Raw genomic sequence first — 14,178 nt, forward strand, 5'->3', positions numbered from 1 at the left:
AGTTAAAATGAAAAGGCAAGAAATACGTAAAAGACTTGCAATTTCATATATAATCCTTTTGTTCCTATTCATTCATGTATATGGAAATGCCTGCTTTATTTGATGGATTTAAGTTCAGAGAAAATAACATTAAAAATAGAATACTTATAAGGCAAACTTTATATTAAGACATGGAATCAGATCATATATTACATATTAACATTATAAATTAACATAAGGAATTATATATTAACATTATATATTAATAAGTAAATTATATACTAAATTAATAAGTAATAATATTTTAATATATTCTATATTATTATATATTATATTAATATATTTATATATAAACTGTGGTTATTCTAAAAGTATGGCAGAATCTTGTAGTGTTTCAGAGACCTCATTATAAACTGTCTATGTAGTACTGGAGACAGGAAAGGCATGTGATTTGAGAAAGTCCCAGACCTCCCCTTCTCTGCCCCAAGTGCCTTAGGCCACAGTCTTCAGCAGGGGGACTCAGGTCCAACTTTGGGAAGTAATTCTAAACCTTTGAAAGCTTCCATTTTAAAAGACCTCTATGTTAACCATCGTTCACACCCCCCACCTTTTGCTCCCCTTCTGATTTAAAGCTGGCCCCTTTCCTTGCCAAGGCCATACTTATGACCTTAGTAACATCCCTATTTGGTAGCTCACATCAATCACTCCTCCTTTCTTACTGTTTCCTCTATCTACTGGCCCCTCACCTACACTGCCAACAAACATGCCAACATCTCCTCCAGCCTGAAACCTTCACTTAACTCTGTCATCCTCCCAACTCCTAGGGGGGAAAAGAAAATTACATTTGCTGCCCAATTTCCTTGCTGTCCACCTTCTGTATACCCTTGTGGCCACTTGCCTCTGAATCCAACCCTCTACTAAAACCATTAACAATGATGTCAAAAGACTACGTTTCAGGCACAATATCCCCTGTTCTACCATATTACAGGAAGTGTTCATTTTATCTGATGTTTGTTCAGACCAGAGTAACTTAGATAATAGTAATAACATTCATAAACAAAGATGCCAGAAATTCAGTGACCTCAATCCTCAGCCTCCTGGACCTCTCTTCCAAGTTACTGACGCTTTTGATTTTCTCAACAGTCCCCTACCTAGGATTTCCTCTGCTGGTTCTTTTCTTAATGGTTGAGGAAACTGAGTAGAGGATAAAGTGATTTGTCCAGGGTCACAACTAGGGTCTGAGGCCAGACTGCTTCACCTAGCTGCCATATACAGACATAGAGACACAAGCGTACGCATGCACACACACACGCACACACATATCACAAATGCTGCTTTCAGTATTTTGTATAAAGAAACTTCTTATAAAATTTAATTTCATTAATTCATTAATGAGGTACATCCCTAGCAGTGGAATCTCTAGGTCAGCCAGTAGAAGATGGCCCTATCAGCTGCTCTGTGTACATAATTCCAAATTGCTCTCCAGAAGGGTTACATTAATTCACAGTTCCAACAGAAATGCATTACTACACCTATCCTTCCTCAACTCTCCTCCAACACTATTTTCAGATAGATCATTTCTAATTTCACTTCAAAACTGATAAAGAAAAGCATTAGCACTAATATTTACTTTATATTTGGTAATTAGAGTCAATTTTTCTTTCAACAAACTTAAGCGAGAAGGGGAAAGAGTATATAAAAAAAGAAGGAAGAAATATTTCTCCTAAGAAAAGAAAGAAAAAATTCTCTTTCAACTATGAAAGAGCTGGAAGAGAAAAGAATGTGCCAGGCCCTATGCTAAGCACTTTATAATTATCTCATTTGATCCTTACAACAACCCCGGAAGATAAATGCTATTATCCCCATTTTACAGATGAGGAAACCAAGGCAAATAGGCATTAAGTGACTTGTATCCAGGATGTTAGATCTAGAATAGTATCATAGTAAAATAATAAAAGAAAGTAGTAATCTAGAGGCCACCACTAATCCCAGTTTGGTTTCTGTGTATTAAGTGAGCTTAGGTGAGTCACTTAAATTGTCTAGACATCAATTTCCTCAACAATAAAAATAAAGGGAACGGGACTAGAGCTAATCCTATAATTAAGTAAGGATGAATGTATTAGGTAGAACTGAATTAGGACAACTGACAAAGCAAAGAGCAGGGAACACAGACATAAAGAATAATAGACTAGAAGACCGTGGCTGGGATCTCACATCTGCCATAATTTTACTAGCTATGTGATCTTCACCTAAGCTTCAAATTCACCATCTGGAAAATGAGGATGAGTACAGCCTACGTCAGAGTTTGAGGAAAGCTTTTGATCTACACATGCTGACAATATTTGCAATGAGGGAGAGATGTTAGCTTACATAGCTCCCCATGATGGGCAGCAGTGGGAAGCAGCAAGGCTAGCTTAGCTGCTCTCTGGCACAATCCTGGGGTCTGGGAAAGTTAACCCAATGTGCAATCTGATGTTCACCCCCATCCCCAAGTCAAATATTCTTGGATAGTGCCCGTAGCTAGATTTCTTATTTCTAGTGGCTTAGAGCATCAGCTACTCACTATATAGGAAAGCTTGGGTAAGTTATTTCTCTGGGACTTTAAATTTTCTCACATGTAAAGTAAGAGACTGGACCTAAGAACACACACTCAACTCTCTATCTCTCTCTCCTCACTTCTTTCCTTCCCTCTCTCCCTACCTTCTCTCTTCTTCCTTCAAAAACTATGCCTTTGTTTAAAATGTGTATATATGGACAAGCAAAACAAGTTCTCAACTTGACCATGTCCAGACAAGAATCTCAACCTAGTCTTGTCTGTCCTATGTTTTTTTTTCAGATAAACAGGTATCTTGCATAATGTACTAAAGAAGTTGATTTCATCCATTTTAAGTATTCAATATACTACCCAAGAAGAGATTCCATCCAAATTAGCGTGTGGATCTTTTTGGATCTTTACCCTCGTATCCAATGTTAGCTATCCTTCCTTAATTTGATAGCTGTAAATTTGGAATGCCTGCCATCTGTGCCTTTATACAGACAGTTGATAAAACCTGGCCAGGACCAATCACAGATTCCTGGTACCCCCTCTCAAGAGACATCACAACAGCCATGGTTACTCTTCGTTTCTGGCCACTATTCCAGATCCACCTAAATGCACTCAACAGTCCATTTCTATATAACTTGACCACTTTAAGTCCATGAAAGACTTTTTCAATGCTTTGCTAAAATCTAGCTAAATTGGATATGTCTAGTAATCCTACCGAAGAAAAGAAATGAGGTTGTTCATAACTTGTTCTTGATGCAATCATGTTCACTCTTTGTGATAACAGCTTCCTTTTCCAGATATTCTTTAACCATCCCTTTGATAAAGTTCCAGTATTTTGCCAACACAAAATCAAGTTCAGCGGCCTTTGCAGAACACACCTTCTTTGACAATGGAGGCAAAATCTGACCTTGTCCAGTCCAGTAGCTCCTCTCCCTCCTCATAATCTATCAAAAATCACTTACTTCTCAGCAACTACCACTTTCATGACCTTAGTTTATGGGCTTATCTGAACCTGTTGACCTCAGGCTCCCCTAGAGCAGCTATGGGTTGGCTCCCTTCTCACCATCCCTGCTTACTTAGCTTCAGTTTCATTTCCTTCTGAGCCATTTCTGTTATATCCTTTCCAGTCCAAAGGTCATTGTTGACCAAGAACACAGAATAAAAATTCTGAACTTAGAGCAACTCTACCTTCTCTTCCCATTAGTTTCATCCCATTCATCCTCTAGTGAAATTCCCACCCACCTCTCACCCCTTTGTGCATTCTCTTTCTCCACCAAAGCAAGCTGACTCCTGACTTAATTGACCAACTTTGGAATGGGCTTTTCCTCCACTGGAGGTCTGCTTGACCACCCCCAGGTTATAGAAGCCATTCTAGTCTGAGCGTAGATTTGGACTAAATGACTTGAGTCCTCCAACTGACTCTACGAACATCGGTAGCTGTATAAACCACTACGTATAAACAGCACATAGTTCATTCTTCTAACAAGCAAACATTTTAAGTTTCATAGAAATTTTACTTCATAAAAACATAAAAAGCTCAGTGTTGTATATATTTCCCAGTGAGCAGAAAAATAAGCATTTCGTGGTCTTATAATATTAATGTGCTGATATTTTACTCAAAATTAGTTAGGGGGAAAATTTCCAATTAAATACCCTGAAGAACAAGATGACTGGAGTAAGGGACTGCTAGAAGCAGAAAGTCACTTAATACACACCATCTACATCTCCCAATAAGTCCATGTCAAAGAAGCCAGTGTGGTGCAGTGGGCAGGGCACTGAATTTAAAGAAAAATCCCAACTCCATCACTCTCTAGCTATATGAACTTGAGTCAAATCGCAGCCTGTTTATAAGTTAACTTTCTCATCTGTTAAACCAAGAAACTAAAGTAGATGATCTCTAAAGGTCCCTTTTAACACTCTTTGGAATAAATTAAAGTCAAGGCTAATTTGTCCTATGCACTCAAAGTTAATGTTACTAAAGTTCAGTGACCAATTCTTCCAGCTTTGGGTAGCGCTGGAAATCTGCTAATAATTACATTAAGAAGTAGAGTGGGACAAACCCACTGGGTCAGTTTTTGTGACTAAGCAAGTTATTTTACTTTTCAAGTTCTTTTCAGCTTCATCACCCTAAGATACTATAAAGCTGTGGTGTCAAGACCTTCAGAGATTTAATTTCAGTCTAGAATGAATTCCACCTCCCAAACTCAGTTTTTCTAGTTGAATATGGTGACGGCAGCACGGGGCCTATTACCATTCCTCATGGCCCCAGCTGTAATCTTCTCCTTAGTTTCCAAAAATAACAATAGATTGACAGCTGGAAAAAGGCTCCCTACCTAATTCAATCTCCTTATTTTAGAGATGAGATCATTTGAACTCAGGTCTTCCTGACTCCAAGCTCTATCCATTGTTCCAGCCAGTTGCCTCTTAGGCAAGCAAGTTGAGTGACTTGCCCCTAGCTGCCTCTATCATTTTCTTTAGTCTACTCTAAACAATAATCAGACCCTGATTTGTAGAGTTTGCTTATTTAGGTACTGTTCTTCTAAACCAGCAACTCCAATATTCAGAATTATATTATCCTCATTTTAGAAATGAAAAAAAAAAATTGACACTCAAGAGAGGGTAGTGCTCTCCCAGACTCAGAAAAGATCAAACTTGGTAACAGTGGAGGGATTCATACCAACATAGATACTGATTTAGCCACCAGATCCAACACTATTTTCTCTGACACCATGCTATCTCTACCCTAGATTGCCCCAGACCCTTAAAAATACAGTATGGGATTCAAGCACATATATCTCACAAATATTGATTTAATCAAGGGAAGATACACAAATATCAAAGTTTAGGGTCATTTAATGATAATTCACTTTCTTATAATTAACTCTGGCTTTTTATTTTTCTCATGTGGTAAGATCTTGATTATCTAAAATAAAACCAAATCCCTGTAATCCCCCTATGTGAGCTATTTCAGCATCCTCTGGCTACACCACACCAAAAACTAAACCAAACACAACATGTTGAGGTATCAAAAGCAAGCTCTTTAAATTATGACTTTCATTAAATTATGACTTTAGAGAAAAGGAATGGACAAGAAGGAGTTTAGAGTTGTCTTGGATTGTTTTCTGGAGGGAGGGACTAGACGTATAGTTTGGTACAGGGGACCCCAAGGAAGGAATGGCCCCTACTACACCAGTTGTGCAAATTTTAGTCTTAGGGAGTTGACTTTCTGTAGGTAGATATATGAACAAACAAAGATAAGAAGCAACTTATATTTTTTTAACTTTGGCAAGTCAACTGAGAAGAGTATAAGGTCATTCAACAACTGCCTTAACTGCCCTGCTAAAAAGGGAGAAATTTTTAAAGTGACAGTGGAAAAGCCAATCAAATATACTCGTTACAGACTTTGCTCTAACACCTGTACAATACTAGATAAAATAAAGCAAGTTTAGTTGATGATTTCAGGAAAACATAATAAACCCTATAGGAGCTACAGGATTTTTTGAAGATAAATATTAAGAAATCTAAAACTTGTGGAAAAATGTGTTTCCTGGGGTGTACTCCCATTAAAGGTTAACTGTTAAGACATTAGGCTGAAGTTTGGCTTTTTCATCTAAATTTAATCAATACAATGAAATTAGAAGAAAAATTCCAACTAAGTGTGCTTTGGGGGGGGGGGGGTGTTTAGGGAAAGAAAAGCAGTACTTAAGCTGTCTCTAAATCCTTTTACATAAGGAAAAATTCTGACAGCACAATTACTAAGCCTTAGCCTCTGCAATACTGAAAAAAGAAAAGCAGAAAATGATCATTTTATGCTAAATTGAGGGAAAGAAATCAGTTATCAGCTTAAGCTGTTTAATTCACCAAGTTTTTAAAAATAAAATACTATCAACATACACAATTCAACAGCTATCCACAGAAGGGAACAAGAGGAGCTTGTTCTTCCTAGTTAGTTTTTAAAAAGACAATTTAAGAGATGACACTGCACCCCCCCCCAAAAAAAATCACAACTCACCTGGGTTTGCCTCTTCATAATCATGTTCACTCATAATAGTAAGATCAAAAAGTTAAAAAAAAAAAAAAGATGGGAATAGAAATCCTGACTCTTCTTCAGTGCTCATTAGTCAGTACAGCAAGGACAGTGAGTGAAAGAGCGCTGCCCCCACTCACTTGTCTGCACGTCCTCAAATACTCTTAGGAAGAGTGAATTGTGGTAGATAATCCCAAGGCAAGTGCATCAAGGGTTCGCAGTTTATAAACCAGACACATGGCACAGAAACCCAACCAGCTCTGCCCCCGCAGCAGCAGCAGTAATATACTCCAAAACACTCCAAGAGAATTAAGTAGAGGGGATAATCATCACTGACAGATAAGGGAAGGGGCTAAATAACGAAGATCAGGTATCTTCAAGTACTAACACTTAAAACAGAGGCTTCCCAAGGTAACTGCAGGTATATCTATACTGACCCTCCAACCAAGCCTTCGTGCCCAAGAACAATCATGAAGCCAGCAGGCAACCACATTAGGGAAAAGGTACAATAGGGAAATTAATCTGATCTAATGGCTACACTATCATCTGTAAAATGGCATACTGTGACTCTTGTGGGCCAGGTTTTTTAATCCTAGGTATAAGTAAAAGTGCACAGGATTAAATATAATACTCTCTACATTACTCTTCCCCTTCTCATCCCCCAACCTCCGAAGCCTAACAAATTACAGTTATTTTCCCCCTTAAGCTATATGGCACTCAAGAATTTCACTTCAACAGAAACAGTTTTTTCAGGGGTTGTTCTGACATCCACACTGAGCAACCACCAAAGTATGCCTTATGTTAACACTTAACAGAATTCATCTCTTACCCTCAATCACAGGATTACAGAAATACCCAGAATTGAGCAATCATCATGTGATCATTACTTTAGTCCCTCACAGAAGGATTTGGTTCCTCCTACATTCAATTTCAGATGAGATTTCTAAACTCACTGTACTCAGCAACCTTTATGTAAATAGCATGAACATAAAGGTCAAAAGACCTGGCTTTCCTACTGTCTTTGGAAAAGGTCCTTAATTTCTCTGGTCCTCAGTGCACTGTAAGTAATCGTCTCTAAGTTCTCTACCAGTAGAACAATTCTACAATCAACCAGAACACAACCTTTAACATCACTTCATTAGAAGGCCTTGGCAGCAGCAGAGGGAGTTCTTCATTACTAGGCCTAGGGATCTCTTAAATGCTACAGTGCAAATCCTGCCCCAGACATTTACTGGCTGTGACCCTAGGCAGGTCGATCAACCTCCCCCCTCCAGCCTCAGTCTCCTCATTAGTAAAATAGAGGTAATAAATAACAGCACCTACCTCAGGGTAATTGTGAGGATCAAATGAAATAATAAACGTAAAGTGTTTTTGCTCTAAACTACCAAGTACTTAATATACTTTTCTCTGACGGGATGCAACCTTTCTCTGGTCGTCCGGATGGTAAACAGAACGAGAGATATATACAGGAATGGAGCATCCCTAGCTTCATGCAAATCCCACCTTCTACAGGAAGCCTTTCCCCCAGCACCCTTATGATCTATAGAATATTTCCAGTTTATCCTGCACTTGTCAGGCTCTAAATCCATCAGAGCCACTGAGTCCTGATCCCTGCTGGCTTCCATCACCATTTCTACTTTAAAAGAGATCCCACTCAAAGCTCTAACATATAAGGTGTCTGCACACTTGCCTCCAGCTTTATACAATAAACCCCCTGAAGGCAGGGTCTATCTTTTGCCTTTCTTTCAAACTCTAGCACTGGTACATAGTACCACTTAATAAATGTCTATTGATTATTTTTCCTGATAGAACTAAACAGCTTGTCAATCAATCAGTGGTTATAACAGTATAGTTTAATTTCAAAGCTTGAATTCTACTGCTATCAAAAATATTAACATAGAAAACTTAATTACATATAGAACACAAATATATGTGTATATATATACAGCACACAATACACACCCTATGTATAATGTGATATTAAAAAAGTGATACAATACATATTACTACATAGTCCTATTACTGTATGAGTATCATAACACTCTCCAGGAACTTCAATTGTACTATCAGAAATACTGTCCATCTTTACACACACTATTCACCGTATACAGTTATGGTATACAATATCTGTATACAGTATACAAATATCTAGAACATATATGTATATACAATATATGTATAGGCATATGAGTACATCCATATAGTATACAATACACATGTAATTCGTATATAATAAAATGTGTATGAAAAACATAAATATTTAATGTGTGTATACATCTTATTATATTAAGCCACACATGCATTGCTACATACACATACTGTATCAGTATGTATACATGTTACCATATACATGTATATTGCTATGTATTTATATTATACTGGCATACATACAAATAACCATACATCACTAATCAGTTTTGTTCACCATTAATCTTTCCCTCTTCATCCTCAAAGACCCAAATAAGCTTCTATTTACTCAGCCTCTAAATTCATCTGAGCCAATGAGTCCTGCTTCCTGCTGGCTTCCATCTCGGTTTTCAGGTTAAAAAGAAAGCCCATTCAAAGCTTCCATAATTAACTCAAAACATCCCAAACAGTCTCGAGATCTGTCATCAGAATGAATTTAGCAACCTCTCACAGAAAAGGATAAGCTCAGGTCAAAAGGATAAAAACTATGGGATAGATTAAATTAAGAATGTTTTAGGAAGCTAAGTGTGAATCATAGGGGATGTAAATATAGACTGTTCCAGGCCAATGAAAAAGCTTTATGAGTGTATATTATACTTGCTACCTACCCATACCCTCTGCCCTACTTCAGGTTCAGGTCTCCCTGGCCATGAGTAAGGGACTAAGATTCTGAAATCAGTTGGCCTAAAAGAAGAGCAAATTACAAAAGTTAAATATGGCTTCACCCTTCATCAAATGATTTAAAAGGGTTCTTCCCAATGGTGATATACAATTTTTTGTTTTTTACTAAGAGTTTGAAGAAATTTCAACAAATTATAAACCATGTTAATAACCTGGCCTTAAAAATGCATTCAGGAGCACTACTGTCCCACTAACAAGTAGATCTGGGTAAGGTCACCTATGTCCAGCTAACTTCTCTATAAATGGACTTCAAAGAATAAACAATGTGGAATGAGTTCAGGATGATTTCTAACCCCCATTTAAGCAAATGCATTAAGAAGTTTAAATTATTTCTTAATGGTTCATTGACAATTTAGAGGGAGTTCTCAATTTGCATGCCATAAGGCTTTATCCTTAACCTGGTCCAGCTGAACAACTGATATGAAGATAAACAGGTTTGTGAAATCTGCTGAAGGATGAAAACTGAGAAGCTTAGTTCATAGACTATAGTCATAGTTCATAGACAAAATGATGAGAATTAAGATTTTCAAATATTAAAAGAATGAGAATGTCTGATCTCCCAACCTCAAATCTCACCCCATCCAATCCATCCATCTTCCACACTCAGCTATCAAAGTGATTTTCTTAAAGCTAAAGTCTGATCCAAAATACAAGAAGAACTAGAGTCAAGTGTTAGAATTGCCTTGAAAAGTTGTCACCCCATGAGGGGATGGCAAAGAACTGCAAATTAAAGGGATGCCCATCAATTGAGAAATGGCTGAACAAGTTGTGATATATGAATGAAACACTATTGTGCCAAAAGAAATGATGAGCAGGCAGAGTTCAGAAAAACTTTAAAAGTCTTATATGAACTGATACTGAGTGAAATGAGTAAAACCAGGAGAGCATGGTAGCCAGTAAGTAACAGCTACAATGTGTGATAACTGACCTTGATAGATTTAGCTCTTCTCAACAATGCAAGAATCTAAGACAACTCCAAGAGGCTCATGATAGAAAATGCTATCCACATCCAAAGAATTGCAGAGTCTGAATGCAGATCAAAGCATTACTATTTGCTCTCCTTTTCTTCTGTTGTTTTGTTTTTGTTTCTTCTTTCTCATGGTTCCTCCCATTAGTTCTAATTCTTCTTTAGACAACTAATGTGAAAATGTTTAATATGAATGTGAAAAGAAAAAGGAAAGAAAAGTAGTCACCCTTCTGCCTGCCCCCTTTCACTCAACTCCAGTGTTTCCCTATGACATCTCCTGGGCCAAACATGAAATCCTGTTTGCCTTTTAAAGCTCTTTAGAACCTAGTTTCCTCTGACCATTCTAATCTTCTTATGCTCCCCTGCAAGAACTCTGACACTGACCTCCCTTACTGTTCCTCAAACAAGACACTCCAATCTCCAAGCATTTTAACTGGCTGTCCCCCATGCCTGAAATTCTCATCTCTACCTCCTGGCTTCCCTCAAGTCTCACCTGAAATCCCACTTTCAAGAAGCCTACCCTGATCCCTTTTATAATACTCAGATTATAAATATATTATAAAATATTCATTTCCTCAGAGATTATCTCTAATATATCTTGGATATGGCTGGTCTGTACGCAGTTGTTTCCATGCTGTTTCCCCCATTAGACTATCAGCACCTTTAATCAGGGACTATTTTTGCCTTTTTTTTGGTCTCTCCAGCACTTAGGGCAGTGTCTGGTACATAGTAGGTGCTTAATACTTGTTGACTTGACTAAAATACTCATGCTGAACACAAGTTCCACTGGATTAAATATAAAGTTTTGCATTTAGATTCAGAAAAATTCAACTGTACCAGTACAGAACAGGGATGACAATCTACAGATCTTGTTCTCACTGGTATGGTATTCAGTTTCTGATGTCACACTTTTTAAAGAAAAGTGTAAAGACATTACAACAGGGTGGATGGATGAGATGAATGAACAGTCTAGGAACCAATGACAACTGAAGAAGTCAAGGAGGTTCAGCTTGATGACAGCTGTCAAAATATTTGAAGGAATGTCATAAAAAACAATTAGATTTATGTACATATAGGGCAGAAAGAGGACCGAGAGAAAGTTACAAGCAGACAGATTTTGATCCAAAACACACAAGAAGAACTGGAGTAAAGTGGAAGAATTGCCTTGAAAAGTAGTGAGCTCTCTGCTGATTCATTTCAAGAGGTCTGAAGGTTTCCCTGTGCAAGGGACTACAAGGAAATGGATCTAGTCCCTACCCTGGCACTACACTTCCCTATGTGTTTCCTTCAGAAAGAGACTCATCCTTTTTTGTACCTGTATCCTGTTCATAACCCAATAATTGACAAACAGGAAACATTTAATAAATGCTTATTCATTCATTCACTCATTCTTTTTTTTTCCTTTTTTAAAGTTTTAACGTATAGTTTCAATCTCATTCACTCTTTCTCACAAAGGGTGTGTCTGTGTGTGTTCGTCCTTAGTGCCAAAGAAGACCATGCCATCAGAGAAATGATGACATGACTTGCACTAGACTTTGTTTTGAGTGAGGGAGAGCCATTGTTATCTGAAAGATATAACATAGTTCTCAAGGTTTATTTCGGAGATTTAGATGGTATTGCATGAATAGACAGCTAGGTGGCACAGTGGACAGAACCAGGCCTGGGTGGAGTCTGGAAAACTCCCTCCTCTTCTAGAGTTCAAATGTGACCTTAGATACTTACTAGTTATGCAATCCTGGGCAAGTCATTTAATTTCATTTGCCTCAATTTCCTCATCTGCAAAATGAGCTGGAGAAGGAAATGGCAAACCACACCAAGTATCTTTGCAAGAAAACCCCATATAGGGGTCATAAATAAAGTAACAAATCTGAGACACTTGCTACAGTCAAAGACAACCAGGGTAGGGCAAGTACTGAATTTCTAGAATCAACACTCAAGTAAAAATGTATCGACTCACCATAGGAATTGATACCTTCTGGGAATAGTGCTATGCATGAGGGTCAGTCTGGGTGGCAAACGAAGAGTCAGACTAAATGGAATCTAATATTATGAACTTAATATTATGAACCATTAGTGTAAAAGAGGATTTTTGAAGCACTTTTCACTTCTTTTGGTGCATCTGAGGGAATTCATTATTGTACTTAAAGGAGTAAGCAGGAAGACATAAGGAAAAAACAGAAAATTTCAGGACACCAAAAAAGCATGCAAAAATCAATTCCTTATCAATGGAATTCTAACTCCAAGGCTAGGACATAGTATTTTTATTGGCAGAAGCCTAGTATTACCTCTACACTTGACACTTAGGAGGTTCAGTAATATTAACTGAACATTAATGAATTACAAAAGACAATCAATAGACAAGTGTCAAGGCAAATTGCACATTTAATAAATAATAAATTCATCAGAATGTGCCTTACTTTCTGATTGTACAGAAATACTGTACACTTTATGGCACTCTGACAAATAGTAATTTTCAAATTAATTTAGGACTCCATTTTATGGAAGAGAAAGCTGCTTAGGGACGTGAGCCAACTAGCTCATTTGACAGCCTCATGGTTAAGAGCAGAACAGGACTTGAATTCTGGGCTTCTAATTTCAGTCCTAAATTTTTTTAAAAAACTTCCTTGAAGGAATAACTAGGTTCCCCAAACACACCTGTCACCAATCTTATAATTCCTTATTTGTGCTACGGACTCCTTTGGCAATCTGGTGATGACTATAAACTGCTTCTCAGAAAACTTTTAAGTGAATAAAGGAAAACAAAAATATGTAGATTACAAAGGAAAATCATATAGGAAAACTACTTTTAAAATATTCTTTAAAATTCACAGACCATCAATTTAACTATGGAATAGAAATGCAGAATGAAGCAGACTATTTTCTCTTGTGTTATGTTTTGTTTTGGCTTTTCTCATGGTTTCTCCCTTTTATTTTAATTCTTCTCTGCAACATGACTAAAAATGAGTTTAATAAGAATGTATACGTAGAACTCATATAAGACTGCATGCCATCTTGGAGAAGGCGGGGGAGAAAATTTAAGACATGGAAATGATAGCAAAAACTGAAAACAAATAAATTAATTAAAAAAAAAATTCACAGACCCCAGGTTAAAAAGTCACTGCCTTGGAATAACTGCTCCAAGAATATTAGGTAACCTGAGACATGCAGGAAATCTATGGTGTGGATTTCCTGCTTATACCATGTCATTCCTTTTAACATGGCGTTTACAGACAGCTGGGACTGGACACTCAGATTTAGGATAGCTTAGTTCATTTTTACTTTTGTCATCTGTTCACATGATCCAGGGGAGTTTACCTATAGAAAACAGGCAGACAAGCAACAAAAATTTATTAAGGGCACTGTGCTAACTGCTAGGTACACAAAAAGGGACATAAACAGCTCCTGTCCTCAAGGAACTTACAGTGCAATGGGAAAGGCAGCATGCAAGCAAATGTGTATGTTGGAATGTGTGAATATATCAAGCTGCATGTAGATAACTAGGAAATAATTACTAGGAAATAATTAAAACAGGAAAATGAGAAGGGTTAAGGAATGGTTTCCTATATTAGACTGGATTTTAAATGGGACATAAAGGAAGCCAGTAGGCAAAGAGGAGGAGGGAGTGTGCGAGGCACAGAAGAATAAGATCTGGGATCCCTAATTTTATTGGTATAAGAGGCTCAAGCTACCAAGGCACCTTCTCTATAATTCGTAGAGAATTGTCTAGAGTAGCGGTAGTAGTAGCAGAACATGTGGCCCAGACATAACATATTGGATTCAACCAGATTAAAA

General features: G+C 37.4%; 1 protein-coding gene across 5 annotated transcripts in view; it reads right to left on the reverse strand.

Moving 5' to 3' along the window:
- Positions 1–14,178, reverse strand: part of SLC12A7 (solute carrier family 12 member 7) — a 291,778-nt gene that overhangs the window by 88,377 nt on the left and 189,223 nt on the right. The window contains exon 1 of one of the 5 annotated variants that reach the window (XM_072605352.1): positions 6,537–8,765. The exons of the other annotated variants lie outside the window; for them this stretch is intronic. Within the exon in view, the coding sequence (XP_072461453.1) occupies positions 6,537–6,570 (34 nt within the window). The 5' untranslated portion in view covers positions 6,571–8,765. Of the gene's footprint in view, positions 1–6,536; positions 8,766–14,178 lie in introns of those variants that run through there. 5 annotated transcript variants of the gene reach the window in all.

Source organism: Notamacropus eugenii, chromosome 4, assembly GCF_028372415.1.
Source record: "Notamacropus eugenii isolate mMacEug1 chromosome 4, mMacEug1.pri_v2, whole genome shotgun sequence".
Taxonomy (NCBI): domain Eukaryota; kingdom Metazoa; phylum Chordata; class Mammalia; order Diprotodontia; family Macropodidae; genus Notamacropus; species Notamacropus eugenii.